The sequence below is a fragment of the Halichoeres trimaculatus genome, unplaced genomic scaffold (genome assembly GCF_033239565.1).
Source record: "Halichoeres trimaculatus isolate MK-OKI-2021-1 unplaced genomic scaffold, fHalTri1.1 fHalTri1_scaffold_5, whole genome shotgun sequence".
Classification (NCBI taxonomy): domain Eukaryota; kingdom Metazoa; phylum Chordata; class Actinopteri; order Labriformes; family Labridae; genus Halichoeres; species Halichoeres trimaculatus.
Genome location: NW_027437183.1, coordinates 22,101,267 through 22,118,686, shown reverse-complemented (window position 1 = coordinate 22,118,686; position 17,420 = coordinate 22,101,267). Strand labels below are relative to the sequence as shown.

At 42.3% G+C, this 17,420-nt stretch overlaps 1 protein-coding gene across 1 annotated transcript in view; it reads left to right on the top strand.

Moving 5' to 3' along the window:
• The window catches only part of LOC141790930 (transmembrane protein 132C), a 242,964-nt gene that overhangs the window by 172,222 nt on the left and 53,322 nt on the right, over positions 1-17,420 (top strand). Inside the window, exon 4 of the mRNA XM_074671095.1 lies at positions 3,427-3,613. Within this exon, the coding sequence (XP_074527196.1) occupies positions 3,427-3,613 (187 nt within the window). The remainder of the gene's footprint in view (positions 1-3,426; positions 3,614-17,420) is intronic.

Below are 17,420 nucleotides of genomic sequence, written 5' to 3'. Positions count from 1 at the left end.
TAACTGAGGTTGAATAAAGGAGATGCAACTAACAACACAGCCGCAGACATCGCAGGTGTTTCAGTGTAAAGTGTGACCCTGTTAACTGGTGACTCTCAGTTGTCAATCACTGATATGTTCAGCCAAGAGTCACCAGTTAGCATGGTCGCTGTTTACTCCAAAACACCAGTAGCTCTGCAAGGGTCAAACCTGGATAGAATTTGACTCCATAGTGTAGTATTATTTCTGACATATGACCACAGAACAACCAGATATTTTTTTATTGCTGTTAACAGGTTGAATTTAGTGTTTAAAGAAATGAATGAATCGAGCTAATTGCTTCTTCTGCGGTCAAAATGCATACACGAATGAATGAATGAATGGATGCTTTTTTCAAATATGTGAGAATAATATGAAATGAAAAAAGAACAAATGCAAACACCAAAAAATTAAAACTATAAAAAACAAAAAACAATTGAAAAAATGTTAACATGTTCAAAAAGATGTAGGAAGTCGCATCAGCTCATTTAATTCTACCCTGTCTTCCCTGAATAGCTTACATTATTCTATGTCCTTATCACAAACTGTTTGATGATGCAGACTGATAATCCCTTGATAAGTTTGACAAAGACACACTTCCATTTGGCTGGTTTCTGAAGCTTAAACAAAGTGCTACAACTTGAGGAAACAAATAATAAAAAAAGAGCATGAGTTGACAGGGCCTCTGAGCGGGGAACTGGTGGCAGATGATGCCCTGCTATGACAGGGACCAGCTGGGTTGTGCCCTGCAACATAAACATGAGATGACGTGGTGCGCCTTGATTGCCATGTCACTGTTGGCAGCTTCCTCAGGTCCCAAGAAAATTAACCAACCTGATCTCAAGAAGAGACACAACTCTGGATCTCCACAGCCAAAGAAGCTCACCTCAGCATGTTTTGAAAATACAGAATTGTACTTAGAAAAAAAATAAATAAATAAAGCAGACTGCTGGGTCCTTTATTGGTGTGTTCATCCTGTCACAACTTAGGGACACAAAGGAAAAGGAAGGTGCAGATCTACTTTAGAGTTGTTTGAACCCAAAATCCACAACACCAAAAAGCTCAAAAGCACTTACACAGGGGAACAAAGCCAAGAGGGAAAAAAGTCACTGTTGACACCAAGTCCATGCGTGTGTCAGCAGGAGCTCCTTCAGTTTGATGTATGAAGTGAACACAACTCTTTCTCCTCTCTAAGCTCTGAGTTACAGAGACAGAGGAACATGTGTCATGTGTCACGTGTCCATGACTGGCTTTTAGATTTCTAAGTAAAGTCCTGAAAATGACAAACACTGTATGTGGGTCGGACTTTCTCATAACTTTAAACAAACTTTAAACAAAGGGGTTGACCTGCCTTGGATCCCCTGTGGGTGATACACCTCATACTGGCAAACACCTCATACAAAAATAACCCTTAAAGAAAATTTAAACATACATCCCTTAAAGCAAAAGTCTGCACTTCATTGAATGTCTCCTCTTCTGTCCTTCATCTTTCCTTTGCACCACCCAAACATCCTGTTTCCTCTCTCCCCTCATCTTGTCCTGGTTTTGGTATTTTCAGTTCTTCTTTTAAGTTGGATATTTTTGTCATAAAAATGTAAAAACTTGCACATTAGAGTGAGGCAGCGGGGCTATTTTTACCTTCCACTGTGCAGTGTTATAACCTCAATATTTTGTGTGCATTTTTACTGAGGGAAGACACATAAAAATCTCAAAACTCACGGCAACCGCAGCTGCTCTGAAACTCAGCCAGCTGGATCATGTGAGGAAGGAAATAATAGACGTCTCTGAGGGGTAAAAGTTGCTCTGTTCTGTTTGCTCTTTGAGTGTCATGAAGGTGAGGGATTAGTCATCGGTGGAGTAAGTTCAGTGTAATCATACCTTCCTGTCGTACAGACTTTTAACTGCGTCTCATGGCTGATACCTGAAAAGTGTGACTTCTGCCAACACAACGTTTGTGCAGCAGAAGTCTGTCTGTGCCATGAAAGTAGGCCACTCCGGCTGATGTCTGACACTGGTCTTTGTCGTGCTCACTGACGGTGGGTCGCTCGAAGGTTTATTTCTGGACATCCAGAGCATCATCTGTAATCTCTGTTTGTCTGATAAACCTTGTTTTCTTCACCCGTCTGCTCGCAGAGATTAACATCTTACTCTTTCACGGCATTGTGGGACTGTTATGTAAGTCCACGTTGTCATACTACGCCTTCAGTGGCTCCGCACTCCGATTAGTACGCTCTGTTGTGAAATGTGACACAAGTTATTTAGTTGTCATCTTAATTATTTATACACACCTCTGCTGGATGTGAAAATTGGGTTGTTGTGCACTGCTGTGAAACAAATCTTTCACTCTCTCAGAGTAAACTGAATACGAGAATGACAGGAAAACAGTGTCAGATGTATGTGATTGTGACAGCAGCGGGTAACACATTTCTATTATTTATTGTGTCACTGTTTTTAGCCTCACGTTCATTATTTAACATGTAATACATTTGTTCTGTCGTCTTTCCAATATGCACCACATTAACCGTATTGCTCGTTTGTTGTCAAGTTATCGGCTTTATAATGGTTTCTTTCCCTGCTCCCGTACAGTATTTTCCACATGCGACATGTAAACGCTTCCTCCCTCTTCTGCAAATAAACTACCCTGTGGATTTATCCCTCCCCTCCTCATCTCCTCCTGTCCCTACATTCAAATTACAAGCTGCCGTTTTGTGCCGCTGTACCACAGAAACCGTGCATGAAATTTATCGGCCAGAGTCCCGCCTGTTTGACACGCACGATGCAGCTAACAGATCTCGTGCCATTTCCCATCTCCTCCGGCTCCCGTGTAAAGCTGACCTTTCCCGCCTCCGGGCTATATTTAAACTCTGAGCACCAGAGACTTATGGTGCCACGGGAAATTTTATTATCAGCGCTCCCCATTTGTCTGACTTAATTCAGGTCTGCCGTAGATCGGGCCAAAGCGCCCCGTATATTTACTCTCTGCTACTGCAAACAGGGGCAGCAGTGACAAACCTGACCATCAACACTTTAGAAGAGCGGCGCGTTAGTTTGGACTGCGTTTAGGAGCAGCTGGAATGTTTCAGGCTTTATTTACAGTACACGTCACCCGTGAAAAAAGTGTGCCAAGCGTAAAGAAGAAGGGAGCGATATTTTTCTAGGAAGCAGACCGTTTGGCCACAGAGTCAAACCCAAAGAGAATTGACATTTAAAGAAATCTCAGTTGGTAAAATGTCATAGATTTCTGCCACAGACACATTCATCCACCACTCGTGCACCGTTTGTCATCATTAGGGGCTGAATAAGCTCACACACACTCACATCTACTCACACACTTATTCTTTTTCAAACCCTCGCCCAGACATCTGCTTAACCATTCACTGACACCCTTTTTTTTCTGCGCTCTGGCAGGTCTGAGACGGGGGTTCAGCGGGTGCTCCAGGTGGATCTGAAATTGGAGAGCTTTCCGGAGCCGCTGGGCAGCCGCTGGATGGCCTGGCAGGTGGAGTACCCACCCAGCCGTGCCGCCACACAAGAGGCTGAGACGGAGATCCGGCTGGCGCAGGAGGACCTGGTGGGCATCGTGCCCCTGGCGATGGTGAGTGATGCCACTTCCAGCTCAGTGCCTCGCCCAAACAGACGGCTGCACACCCGTCACTCTGAATGTGAAACAGTGATGTTAATGTGAAGCACAACATTATTTAATCCTACACTGCAAGTTTTTGAAGCCACATTTTCATAAATGTTCTCTGAACTCGTGAATGGAATACTTTGGAGAGGCTGTGAATCGCTGCACTTTTAATCACGCCTGGTGGCAGCCTGAAGGACAAACATGAATTTATTTAAGGCCCTGTCACACATTTTTAGAGATTTACAATGAAGAGAGAGAGTGATGGCAACAGATATCTTTTTTACCTCATGGCTGAAAGGATATTTATAAAAACATATGCAGAGTTTTTCAGCATTAAAATATTTAAGTATAATGTGAATTGATATGTAGAGTTTACCAACAGGAACAGAGAAAATAAAACATATGCAGCATGTGAGAGAAAAACAGGTGGACAGTGAACTTGGACATTTGCTCAAGTGCTGCACAAAGCAGAAATTTACATTTCTCACATTACCCATCATTATCACAGTCCTTCGTTATTACAGAAGCATAAGAGCACTTGTGTCCACATCTTTAGTTCACTTCCTGCTTTGAAGGTGGGTGGCAGGAATTCTTGTTTCTTGCTGGTAAACATAACATTCAAACTAGGCTCCTCCTTCTCAGCTCAGTGCCAGCAGCAGCACACATCCACAGCCTCCAACCATGTAGCATCGCATTTCTACGTGAGCGACTGGAGCTGTGCATCTGACTTGGCATATTAGCACAAGCTAATCACAGGTGTTTGACACATACCTGGATAACAGAAAGCCAAGTCGCGCCGCTCTTTGCTGTTCTCCAAGTTCCCGAAAGTGAGTGAAAGTCGAGCCAAGCTTTACCCTTATTTATTACAAACTTTTATCTGTTTGTTGTTTTGTTTCACTTTGGTTGTGTTTTTCTTGCTCGGTGCTGCGTTCACTATCGTAGCTGCTCAGGATAGCTTCTTTCAGTTGTAGTTATCAACATGTAGAGTCACTTGCGCGCCCACTCTCCGCCCAGAAACTACCTGATACAACCAAAACATCAACATACAGGCTGAGGAGGGGGTTTGAGGCAGACACAGACACTGACACTCATGTATAGGAGATTGAGCAGAATTATTCCTGTAAAAGTTGACATTTTATTTCTTTCAGAAAAATCTTTAGTTGTTTTTTTTTCAGATCCCTGCTTAAAGCTGCCATGGGGGGTTTAAACTGGGTTACAAAACAACAGGAGTGATGATTTATGTGCTTTATTTTTAATAACTGTAACTGATGCTCCAGGGTACATGTCACACAAAGTGAGATTTTTGATCTCTGACTTATCTGAATTATCCCTACACTTTTACGTAATGACTGTTTGGCCATCAAACTGAGCTAAAACTACTTCAGATTCCTTCATGTGATTTACTAAAGTAAAGGAGACCATGGGAAACAAGACTGATCTTTTCTATGAAGTGTAAGTGGATTCTTGTAGCTGATAGCTAGATAACAGCCAAGGTGAGTTACAGCACACTGCTGAAAAATGAATTTTCTGAGATTTTTAACAGCAGTAATTCACAGGTAGTGACTGTTTAAATTCACAGGATGAGAATTTTAGAAGAAACACTGAAACACAAATGTATTGAATCAGTTCACTAAAGAAATAAAAGATACTGCTTTGTCCACAAGCTCACAATCTGAATAGGATTACAGTTTCCGTGACAGGACAAGAGGGCTACACCGCTAGAGTGTGTGCAGAGTGTGTGTTTAGGAGCAGGGCAGGAAGAGAGCATCCATATTTCCCAGCAGGCCTTGAATGGGGTCTAGAGGTGAGCTCTGGCCTGAGGGTGAGCCTCTGGCTGTCTGTCTCCCTCAGAGAGCTGCACAAGCCCTCTCTGGTGTCGATTAACCAAAAGCTCCCCCTATAGAAGCTCACACAGAGCGACTTTTTACCCATCTCTGCGGCTTTGTTCAGCCACAGTGAGAGCACAGCTTCTGGCTCAGATCAAGAACGTTCAGGTGGAAAAAGACGGCAGACATCAATCGCCTCGACTAAAGACACAGTCGCTCTGTCGTATGAGCGCTGATTACAAAAACAAAAGTTGCATTCATTTCTATTTCGGTGCCTCTGATGCTGGTGATATGTACCTCTGTGCTGTGTCGACGCTGTTCTCTCTAAGTATTGCCCGTAGCTGTGAAGATGATAGATGAGTGTAGGCGGATGTTCCTGGATTCAGAGGAAGGCTGCACATCTTCACCCGCTGATCTGTTCTCAGGATAATTGATGCTGTGTGTTTAATTCTGCAGCATTGTTCGAGTTCCCTTTCTCACATCTTGTCAATGATTTATCAACAGCTTTCTTGGCTTGCTCCGCGAATACAAAGTTTCCCCCCGCAGAAATCAACCGCAGAAATTACAAAGATGATTTGCATTTTTATTTTGCAAAAGCTCTACACATAAACTAAGAATTAACTGAGAATTATAACAAAATTTTATTTTGGTTGATCTGTTTTGATGTGCTTTTCATAACACTGGGAAAACCTTGTCTTTATTTTTGCAAAATTAACTGGAGGAATGAGCTTACACACCTCCAAAAATCAAACTTTTGCTCATCCACCAGTTTTATTCAGATTGTTCATGTATGGCACAAGCGAAAGGCTCACCATAAATCATAGAACTTTATTTCACAGCTGCAAAAATCCATTTCAATTAACCTGATGTGAAAAAAAAAAGTCTAAACTTGGCTAAATCAATTAGGGGCAGGATAATTCAGGCAGAAGCCTCTCAGGAGAGAAGATGAAGAGTGTTTCATGTGTACTAAAACTAAAGACAAGTCATCTGTGGGTGATCTGCTCGTACAGAAAAACTTTTCCTCTGCTGGGTTTGATATTTTTGCTCAGAGGGGAACAGCAGCTGTCGCGTGGATCGAGTGTATTGAAAAGGATCGGGCTTACCGATTGATGCAACATTTCAAATGATTTCATCATTTGACCTTTTGGAAAAAGAGCTGAAAGGGGACATTTTCTATTCCTTTTATTTTACAGTAAGGCTGCACACACACACACACACACACACACACACACACACACACACACACACACACACACACACACACACACACACACACACACACACACACACACTCTCCACTTTTCTACTTCATTTTCCTTCAACGACAACTTCCCAAGGTGCACTGCGTCTCCAGCCAGCCCAATGCTACTTAACACACAACACAAATACTTATACATGCAGACACATTCAGAACTCATTAACTCTGTCTGACTCCCACTGTCCCCCTTTTCCTTCCCCTCTGATACATACACACACACACACACACACTGATACACACACACACATGAGCACACAAGGCTTTGGCAATCTGCATGCACCAATATGAGAGAAGCACACAAGCGAGAAAAAGGAAGCCTGAATTAGATTACTTGGGATCACTGTGGCATGAAAGGCCCACAGATAAGTTCCTCTCCCCCCCTCCTGCTGCACTCCTCGCTGCAAGAGAAGAGGAGGTAAGGTAATGTAAAAGCAGAGCCGTCAGTCCCCCTTACACACACGCACACACACACACCCCCACCATCAAAATATTGCCTGCACCAAAGGGAGAACAAAGTGAGTGATTCCAGTTGAAAACAGGTTTGTGTACACAGAGCTGAAGACGCAGTAATGGAGTCGTGCAGACGGAGGTAGAGCAGAGACTTGGTTTATGTAATGGAGGTGGACAGAATACATGAAAATATGATGATGGGATGAACTCACTGGAGAACTAGGGAGGATCATGAGGTCATGAAACAAATATTGAGTTAGAATAGGTTGGCACTTTTGTTGTGAAGTATGGGAATATCATTAAGAAACCACGCAGAAGGGTCAGATCTAATGACTCAGAGAGGGCTGCCAGCAACAGAATTCTTCTAACATCATGTTTTTACAGCGGGCTGCTTGTTCTTGGCTGTCGTCCTCCTTTACTTTTCTGCAGATGTACAAAAGTGGAATAAAGAGTACACGTTGCCTGACCAGAATTCATTTTTCCTCCGCTTTAAAGTTCAGAACAGTAACCCTCCGCACACAGAATCTCTCATGTTGGCCTTGAATGTATGCATGCAGCTTGATGCTGCGTCTCGACACATTCTTTCCATTCGCGGGGTAAATTACACTCTTGGTACAGACTGTAATACCGCAGAGGTGATGTTTTAATCCCAAGGAAATTTCTAGACCAGTTCGTCAGTATTCAGCAACAGATCTGTCGAATGTCAATTTATGCATTTCACGAGCTTTGGACCTAACATACTCAGCCAGCAGAGACAAGAACATTGACATCCCGTCAGAGTCTTCTTTCTTACCCGTGGTTAAAAGAAAAATGTCCAATATTCCTAGGATTTTTCTTTTGATATCTCCTCTTATAGAATAAAAGCTGATTCTACGAGAGCCACGGTAACAAGCTGAACATGCCCTCAGCCCAATGCTGCAGACTTTACTGTCAGTCCTTGGTGGGACCAACAGAAGGAACAATAACACATCACAGTCAGTGTAAACAGATAATATTGCTTAATGTTGCTTTGAAAGGAAGATGATTGTGTGAGTGCCTTTTTGGTACAGCTGTGCTATAAACTTTACCCTTAAAGCTGAAATGGCTTTTGAAATAAACACATTAAGGAAACTATCAACCTCAAAACAATAAACATAAAGATGAAATCATTGTGTACAGTTTGCACATCATCTATTAGGTTTAAGCTGATGGTGGCGTTACCTGTGTGTTCTCCCATTGTGGGATTTGAAGCCAAAATACAGCTTTGATGGGTGCTGACACCTTTCATGGCCAGAGCCAAGTGGTCCCGTCTGGTGCAGCTCCAGGGCTGACATTACACCTAAGGCTTGTGACTAACCCATTTTGTTGACCAGCCAAATGCAAAATGAGGCCTTTTTTAATACTCAAGTGTGAATCCACATGTGTGAATATTTCACAATGCTGTGGTATGGGTATCATTTAATTTTGCTTTCATCTTGACGAAAATCGTTCACGTTACATAAACATTCTCAGTTTGTCAGAGTTGAGTTTAAAGCAGAAATATGGTACCTGAAGGCGCATTGGTAGACTTAAATGTAGATTTGAAATAAACCCATAGGTAAGATTTTCCTCAGGAACAAAAAACTGAGTTGAAACTTTAAACATTACCAAAAGAGTTGCTGTGGCAAATGGCTCTACAATGCTGTTTGACTTCAGTCATTCTCTACTTTTTTTTCTGATCTGATATCTCTGTGAAGATTGAAATATTTTGAAATGACTTTGAATTTATTGTAAACAGAGGGCTGCGTTGTGTCTTTATGTAACCTTTGACCTGCCTTCATATCCATGCTAAATCATCTCTGTGACGTCACCTGCATGTTTCTGGAACAAAGTTTTAAAGCTAATCATCAACAGGGACCATATTGGAAATGGGGTGCAGCTTTAGGGCACCCATCATTCATGTGAACTGAGCTATGGGTCTGATTGGGCAAACTCATGTTCTCAATATCTTCTAAACCGCCAAGTAAGAAACCCCCCCCCACGCCCATACAGACGGGAAACTTATTTCCAGGTTGTAAATATGTTTATTTATGCTGTGAAAATGCTTTTCTCTTTTTTTAGCTTGGTGTGTATGTGGTTCTCTGTACGGGAGCCAGCCTCAAGACACTTCATGAACTTTTAGCGCTTCTGCATTGTCTCATGTTTTCTGACTTGAGGTTGCTGCTTATTCTAAAGCAGGGTTTATATATGTGTATATATAGTTTTTTTTAATGTGCCAAATGCTCCCAGTCTACCACAAGAAACCAGGCAGAGCCGACGTGACACATGATTGGCTGATTGGCAGAGCAGTGATAGGGGTGGGTCTTCTGAGCTGCTGCTGTGTTGCTAAATGCCTGAATTTCTGACTGAAAGATAACATTTTCTGCCTCCATGTATCCATTATGTGTTTAAAGATGCTAACATGGATACAAACAGAGTTTTTGGAACAAATATTTGAAAATGTGAAAATTTACCTTATTTTCCAAAAATGTCACATGCCCCCTGTTGTGCTTCCACTGACCCACTGTCTAAGACCTCTACTCCAAAGGCTTGTCCAGCTGATTGAACTCTTAGAGGGACACTTCTATACAAACAGTACCATAACTTTCCAATTAACCAAAATGATCTATATTTTCACACAAACAGGAGCTTTCATTTGATGTATTTAGCAGTTTTTATTGCAGAGACCTTGTTCCAGGGTTATTTGTCAGTGGGAGAACGACAGATCTTGAATGTAAAAGCACATCACAAAGCTCTCTTACATGGCACAGACCTACTTAAATAAGCTACAGCTCTGTTGATCAGAGTTGAGATGAACTCAAAATGCCTTTCTTTGTAGTGTATTTGGGGCCATTGTCACAGTTGTTGTGTTTTGTATGGAGACAAAAAAAAAATCAAGGTTACAGATGAAAGACAGAGGAGAAGCAGCACAGGCTAAAGGGAAACTGAGGGTGAGAGATAGCGGAGAGGAGGTGGGGGTGGCGTGCAGGGAAATTCTTCAATCTTTTTTAATCAAGTTGAGAGGGGGGACTTCACAGAGGCTGCTGAAGGCATCTGTTGACACAACAGCTCTGTGGTTCTGCTCAAGAAGGTCCTTTCATCTGTAATTAGCTTTAATTAGTCTAATAAGTTTTTCATCATCATGAAAAAGCTTCTGTAGTTTTGTTCTGAGCAGGAATAATCCTCAGAAACTGAATGAGGATCCATGACTGTCTGTGTCTCCAAAGGTTGTAATGTAATAAAGCTAATGAGTGTTAGTAATGGGAAGCTTATTTTGGGTTTGATCACATTTATGGCCTATTACTGCAGTGGCTGCTCAGACGTGTGCTCTGCCCTTTCATGGCGTGTTCTGAATTACTGCGCCCTTGCTCGAATTGATTATTATAAAAAGCTCTTTTTATTACATTTTCCCAGCCAAGTGATGGTCTCTGCTACAGGTGACACCTCCGGGAGAGCAGAGACATCGTTTTTTAAAAGACGAGCTCTCTCTCAGGCTTTTTTTTTTCCTCCGTTCCCTTTGAAGAGGGCTCCTCCTGTGTGTTGTCACAGACCCACCTGCGTTGGGATTGCTCAGAGCACCGTTCACAACTTTGTCACCAATTTCAAACCGTGAAGCCGCTTTTCTGCAAATGCAGCAATTATTTCAAAAGCAGAAAATGAAAAGAGGACTCAAAAGTTTTAGTCAGTTTAGCGTGCTGAAATGCCTCAGAACTCTTCCTGTCGACTTTAATAGTGCTCATCTTGTCTTCTTTTCACCTGCTTTCCTCTCCTGCTTTCTCAGCCGGTTTTTCAACTTGCTCCGAACATACATTAATATATTAACAATGTGGATTAATTGACTCCCTTGTCACCCCTCCGCCTCCTCATGCTGGCATCATACGTTTCACTTAAAGTGTGAAGGAGCAGTGTGTTTTTTTGGGTCACGTCGAGATGGATCTTAAAGGCAGTAATTGGATGCCCGTGCAGATTCTTTGGCACAGTAGGAGGCTGGTCCATTATCTTTTACCATCGTGAAGTAATACGCTCCTGTCCAGGCCGGCCTCATCATCATTAGCCGAGCTGTGGACGCCTGGTGATGGAGCGGGAGCAGGAGGACAGGGCATACATCATATCTGGACTCATCTGTCTTCCTGCTCTGGCTGAGACACCAAACTGTGCTCACTCACACGAGTGTTCGTGGGCACGGAGACGAGAGAGAAATGAAAGCGGCCGTTTGTATTCACATACCGCTCCAATGTATCGTTAAACAATACATCATCACCACGGCCTTCTCAGGCCACTTGTGCTCTCACATGATAAAGTCATCTATCAACATCCTCCAATGAATGTTTCATTTTACCCCTTTCGATTCCATTCCCTCTGTTGCAATGCACATCTCCTCTGCCAGGAAAGTGAAATCTGGGGAACCATTTATCAAGCACACAGTTAGACGTACAGACATAAGCACTTGTATGCCAGCTAATCCTGCAGGAATGTTGCACGGCTACAGGTAATATTATGCAAGCTGTTTATCAGAAGCCTGTGCACCTTGCTGGAAAGTGCCAGGCACATTTTCTTTTACCCACATAGCTTGAGTCACACAGTTTACAATAAGCGGCTGATAGATGGACCCCAAGCGAGCAATCCATTAGTACCCACCACAGCTCAGGGGCTGATGATTAAGTGGTCACACTAATTGAGGCTGCCACAGTGTGCATGTGTGGCGTTCTACATGTTATGCTAATTACGACAACAGATTGTGACAAATGGTGACCAAGTCCAAAACACGATCATAGTCCTTGAGGCTGAAGGGCTTTACACCTCCCATGATCCTTGACTACTTTTAAGATCACAAGGTGTAAAAAACACAGTTCATTTTCACTGAAACTCAAACTGTGTGCTGCGACTATATCTGGTGCGCTTTCAGTCATTCTCAAATAGATCCTGACGTGTACGCAAGAAAAACAAGTGTCCAGTTTGATTCATCTTTGAATGATGTATCCGTTTATTGAGGTGGTAAAGAAATAATAGATCAGGTTGTCTGTTGCTGTTTTACTACTAAGATGGTAACTAGAAGATTTATGTTACCTCTGTACTCATGCCTACTTACCTTGTATTGAATGGCAACCTTTGACACACAACCAACAATTTTACTCCATGTAACAGCTTGACATCTCTGAGCAATAGCCACGGGTCAGTCGCAAACAATCTGGATCTTAGAACTGGCTCCTTGAAATAAACAGGCTCCTGATTTGGGGCTGTTTTTTTTTAAGAGATAAAAATTAATAAATAAATACATGCCATCAGAGAATAGACTCTTTAAGTCCAGTTGAATTTTTTCTCAGTTTTGTGCTCTCAGATTTTTTTAGCACCCTTCTCCATGTATATTGTATAACAAAAACCCATAAAAATAACTTTTTTGATGTAATGTATTTTTTAAGATGATACAATGATTATATACATAATTTTACATTTTTTAATCATTTTACAGTTTCTCTGATTTAGCTCTCCTAAAAAAGCCACAATTTCAATCTCTTTTATCTGATGTCTACAGTGAGGGAATCAGTAGATCCTTGCAAACCGAGGAAAAAAAAGCATGACAACAGAGAAAAGACTTAAAGAGGTTAAGACCATGGACTATGGATTAGGCACAATTGTGTTTGGATAATTATGTTTGATATGATTAAAGCTGACGAGTGGATTTACAACCGTTTTAAATGTAAATGACCTTTGTACACACTCAAATCAAGACTACATAAATGTTTAACTCCTCAGGTCATTACCAGGCACTCAGCTCTGATAAGGTTGTGTCTAAGGTTGTTATCCTTTTGTATGAATATGTGCAGCCTATTAAGACAAAGTCATAGAAGGAGCAGTTTATTATTGCATTTAATAAAGGAGGTGAAGGTAGAGGATTAATTGAAAAGATAAAAGATAAACTGGGAAAAAAAAACTAGCAAGAAACACTGTTTGCTTAAATATGTAAGTATTTATATGTATTTTATTTTACCCTTTCTTTTTACAGTCTATGGTTAAGACACAAAAACTGGCTCCTTTAAAGGAATATACATACCTTAGGTTGGCACATGACGTCAGCACTTAATGAAACATGTTGATACAGAGGTGTGTAAGGATAGATAAGAAAATGTCACCGACTCAGTCAGTGATGTGGCAGAAAACCACATCAGGTGCTGTGCTGATTCACGCTGCCCCCAGTTTTACTTCGCCATCAGTGGAAATTTTTGGCAAAGCAGCAAAGTTAGCTCATTTTACAAGAGCTGCAGTCAACTGCTATAATGGCCCCAATCTTAGAACCCATCAGCAATCATCATCATCTGTCATTGTCAGACAATGCCACTCAATATGTACTTCTGAAAACAGATGCAAACCTTCCAGTATGCTCTGCACCGCATTTAACAACTTCATTTTCTGTGCAGCGTTTATGTCTCCAGCTTAAACACCGTTCATCTGGACCTCAGTTCAACAATACTGCAAAAGACTTACATTTTAAGTTTCTCAAAGTAAGATTTCTGTCTTCATTCTGGGAACTTTTTTTTCTACTCATTGCAAGAAGTCCTGATATTTTCTTGACTTGTGATTTATTCAAATTAGGCACCAAGAATTAGAGCTGTGAGCTTAACATGTCTAAAAATAAATGTAATTCCCTCTTTCTTTCTTTTTTTCTTTCTTTCTTTTTTTTTTTTGAGAGAGAACAAGTGCTGAGTTTTGGGGCTATGCTCTTGCTTACCTAGGTATAAGCCTGGACTGAAAATAGTTTTCTTTCCTTCTTCTTTCATTTTCTTATAATTTAAAGGTAGAGTCTGCAGGATTTTCCTAAATCCCAGTTAATCTGGTTAATCGTCTTCCACAGGCTTCTATACATGTGTGTCTGTGTCTGCCTCAACCCTCTCCTCTGCCTGTATGTTGATGTTTTGGTTGTATCAGGATGTTGCTGGGCGGAGAGTAAGCATTTATTACAGTGGCATTTATTCTAGTGACTTTGGGTGTTGATCAGCAAGTGGAAGAAGCTATCCCAAGTCGCTACAATAGTGGACGTAGCACGGAGGAAGAAAGACACTACCAAAGTGAAACAAAACGAGGGTGAAGCTTGACTTGACTTTCACTCGCTTTGGAGAACTTGAAGAGCAGCTCAAGATGAAGAGCAATGCTAGTTGGCTTTCTCCTGAGCGGGTATGAGTCAAATAGCCTCAGTGATTATTTTGTGCTTACACGCCAAGTCACATGCACAGCTCTCAAGTTTCTCCCATGTAGAACCTTGATGCGGTGGTGTTAAGACCCAGTCTAGGGGCATTGGGGATTACATAAAGTGATCTCTCCTGGTGTTGAGGCAGGAGGGCCAGCGTCCAAACTGCCAGGGCCTCCTTTGAAAACCCCGTCCCCAGATTCCAGCCAATCGCTCTCTGCCATGTCACGTCCTCTTCCAGTCAGGAACCCGTGCGTCCCCACACCCATCAGCCAATCAAGGGCCCTACCTGCAGGAGAGCGGCAAGAAGGAAAAGAGAAAGAGGAGGAGAGAAGGAGGAGGAGAGAAGGAGTAGGATAGAGAGGAACAAAACAAAACAGTGCTCCTCCATCCACGCAGTAAATAAACAAACAAATATGACTAACAGTCACAACATGTGGTTGCTGGGCTAGTGAGTGTGTTCTATAGCCTGTATAAAGATGTGTTCATGTCACGGTCGCAGACTGAGAGTGATAATTGCAAAAGAAAAAAAAAGAAAAAAGGAAAGAAAAAAGACTTGTTTAAGTCCAAGCAGGGACCAGACCACCAGTCTTACTTGAAATCCAGACCCCTGGCTCAAACGTTTATCTTTTTCTAGTCTTTATCTAACCAAAACAGTCATATTTAAATGTAATATTTGGCAACAAAAATGTTACATACATAATATCTGCAATAAGAGAAATCATGTTTCAGAGGAGCCCCAAAGACCTCTTTAACTATCTGCTCTCCATGCATCACATCACACTCAAATGTGCTATTGATTTCTCCTTTCTCTTGTACATCTTACTGTTTGATATGCTGTCATATAGCACATTAAAGGCAGCATATTGAAGGCCAGATGAAGATATGCTTTTATTTTGAAAAACCAAATACTAGATGACTTTGCACTGGAAGCCTGCCAACCGAATTCTTCCTTCATAAACCTCCAAGGAGGTAGCTGACTGATATTGTGATGTATCCTCAGGAGAAATGAATGCCCCGCACACCAAGACACACTTTATTTCCTCCACCGTGGGCACGAAGGAAGATGGTGTCAATTCTTCTTAATTTAAATGTCATGTTGATCCGTCTTTATAGATAATACTTCCACATCACATTTCTCCAGAGGCAGAACAGAGATGTGTTACAAAAAGATAAAGAAGCGCTGGAGTAAAGAGGTGTTGCTCTGTCTAGTCACAGAGGGGTGAGCTGGCATGTCTGATCATTTTGCAGACCACATTATTTTTGCTCGTGGTGATGTTTTGGGGCAAACAAATACCTCATAGAATGACTCAGTAACCCAGGCCTTGTACACACATAGCCAGGTAGTTTCAAAATTAATATTCGCCCTTCATTTATTTAAGAAAAAAAAATTTTAGTCCACACATCGGGCATATCCCCTGGTGAGTGCAGCTTGAAGAATATCGCATCCCTATTTAGCAGTGCTTTTTCATTGTTTCCATTTCAGATGAAACCTTGTTATTCAGCTGTGACGTTTGAGAGCCACTGTTTACCAGCGTATGCATGAAACCACGACCCAGAGTTTTCCAAAAAGCTTCAGTTTGGCAGGAGTTTTCAGAAAACACTGTTTTTAGTAACGCAAAACTGCAGTTTCCTGGGAATTACAGGCTTAAATGTATGGAAATATATGCAGTTTCCCAGATACCTATTCACATGTGGACATGGCCCCTGTCTCCAAAATATTGATTCCAGCACCCCATGATGTTCCCAAATCCCTGTGGGGAAGTGAGAGGGTAGTGTGTGAGTTTTTCTCTTCAAGTGTCACTCTAGAAGTCTGAAATACTCCTACAAACCAAGGTTACTCAAAATGAGTGGGCTTGGTTAGTTACCTTTTCCCAACCAACAATTACACAACCTCCCTCTGCATTAGTGGTGATAAGGCTTCAATTTAACACATTTGCCTGCCACACAACCTGCCTCTGCGAAGCATGCTCTTTACTCTGACATCAGAAAATTATCACTCACCATGAGAATTAAGCTGGCCTTTTCACAGTGCTTCTAAAACCACCTCTAGCTGTGGGGTCAAATAACATGTTTACTGTGCTGCAGGGATCCTCAGAAGGTGACCCGCGATTCGCTGCGTGATTCAAGTATAAAGCACTTTTCATTTTGCTTTGCCTACAGAATACTGCTAAGACCTGCGCCCTTTGGAACCACTTATTTTCCAGTTGGTCTAATTGAATGCTGTGAACCTTCAGCCCTGTCACTGTAGCCCTGTCTGTTCTGCTAAACCTATCAGTTATGTTGGAAACAGTTTGCACAGGAAGACAAAAGTGCAGAGATAAAGTAAAGGGCAGGAGACTGACAGATCAATCTCAGTTTGACACAGTAAATGTCCAGATCTTACATCTGCCCATAATTGTTAACATCCCACTTCACATTCTGGCCCAGTTCCACCCATTCTGGCTTTAATCCCGGCCCACTGAGGTTTGGGAGCACTGTGTGTATTCTTTCTTTCAGCAGTAATGGACTCTATGGTGGGGTTGACCTTTGTGCCTGCTGAGAAGGGTCTGTGTCCAGAGGGCAGCTAAGCCAAGCTAAGCCAAGTTAAGCTGGCAGTATGGATCTCGATCAGAGCTGGGCGAAGAAATCAGAGAGAGATCAGGAGGTCATCTCCTGCAGGCATGGCTGGCTGCTGGTGAAGAACTCTTCATCGATCGGGCTGAGTGTGATAGATACCGGGCTGAAATTGAGCAGACGGGTGCGGGCAGGGTTGTTTCCTCGACTTCTGGCCTCTGGGCCCCGGCTCAATGGGCAAACAACAGGGCCACTGGAGAGACGTTTCTGTACCAGGGCTAGTATCAGTCAAAGCACCCCGGCAGCTCCCTCCCCTGAGCCCCTGCAGCTCTCATCGGTAGGGGAGCGGAGAGCTGGCTGTGTCCCTGGTGCCTGACCTTGATTCTTACAGAGCTGAGTCTGACTGTTGTTGAAATTCCCCAGGGACAGCCACTCCTCCCTCCTGACCCATTGATCGAGATGTATTACAGGTATCATATTCATGAGAATTGCAGGAGATTCGTC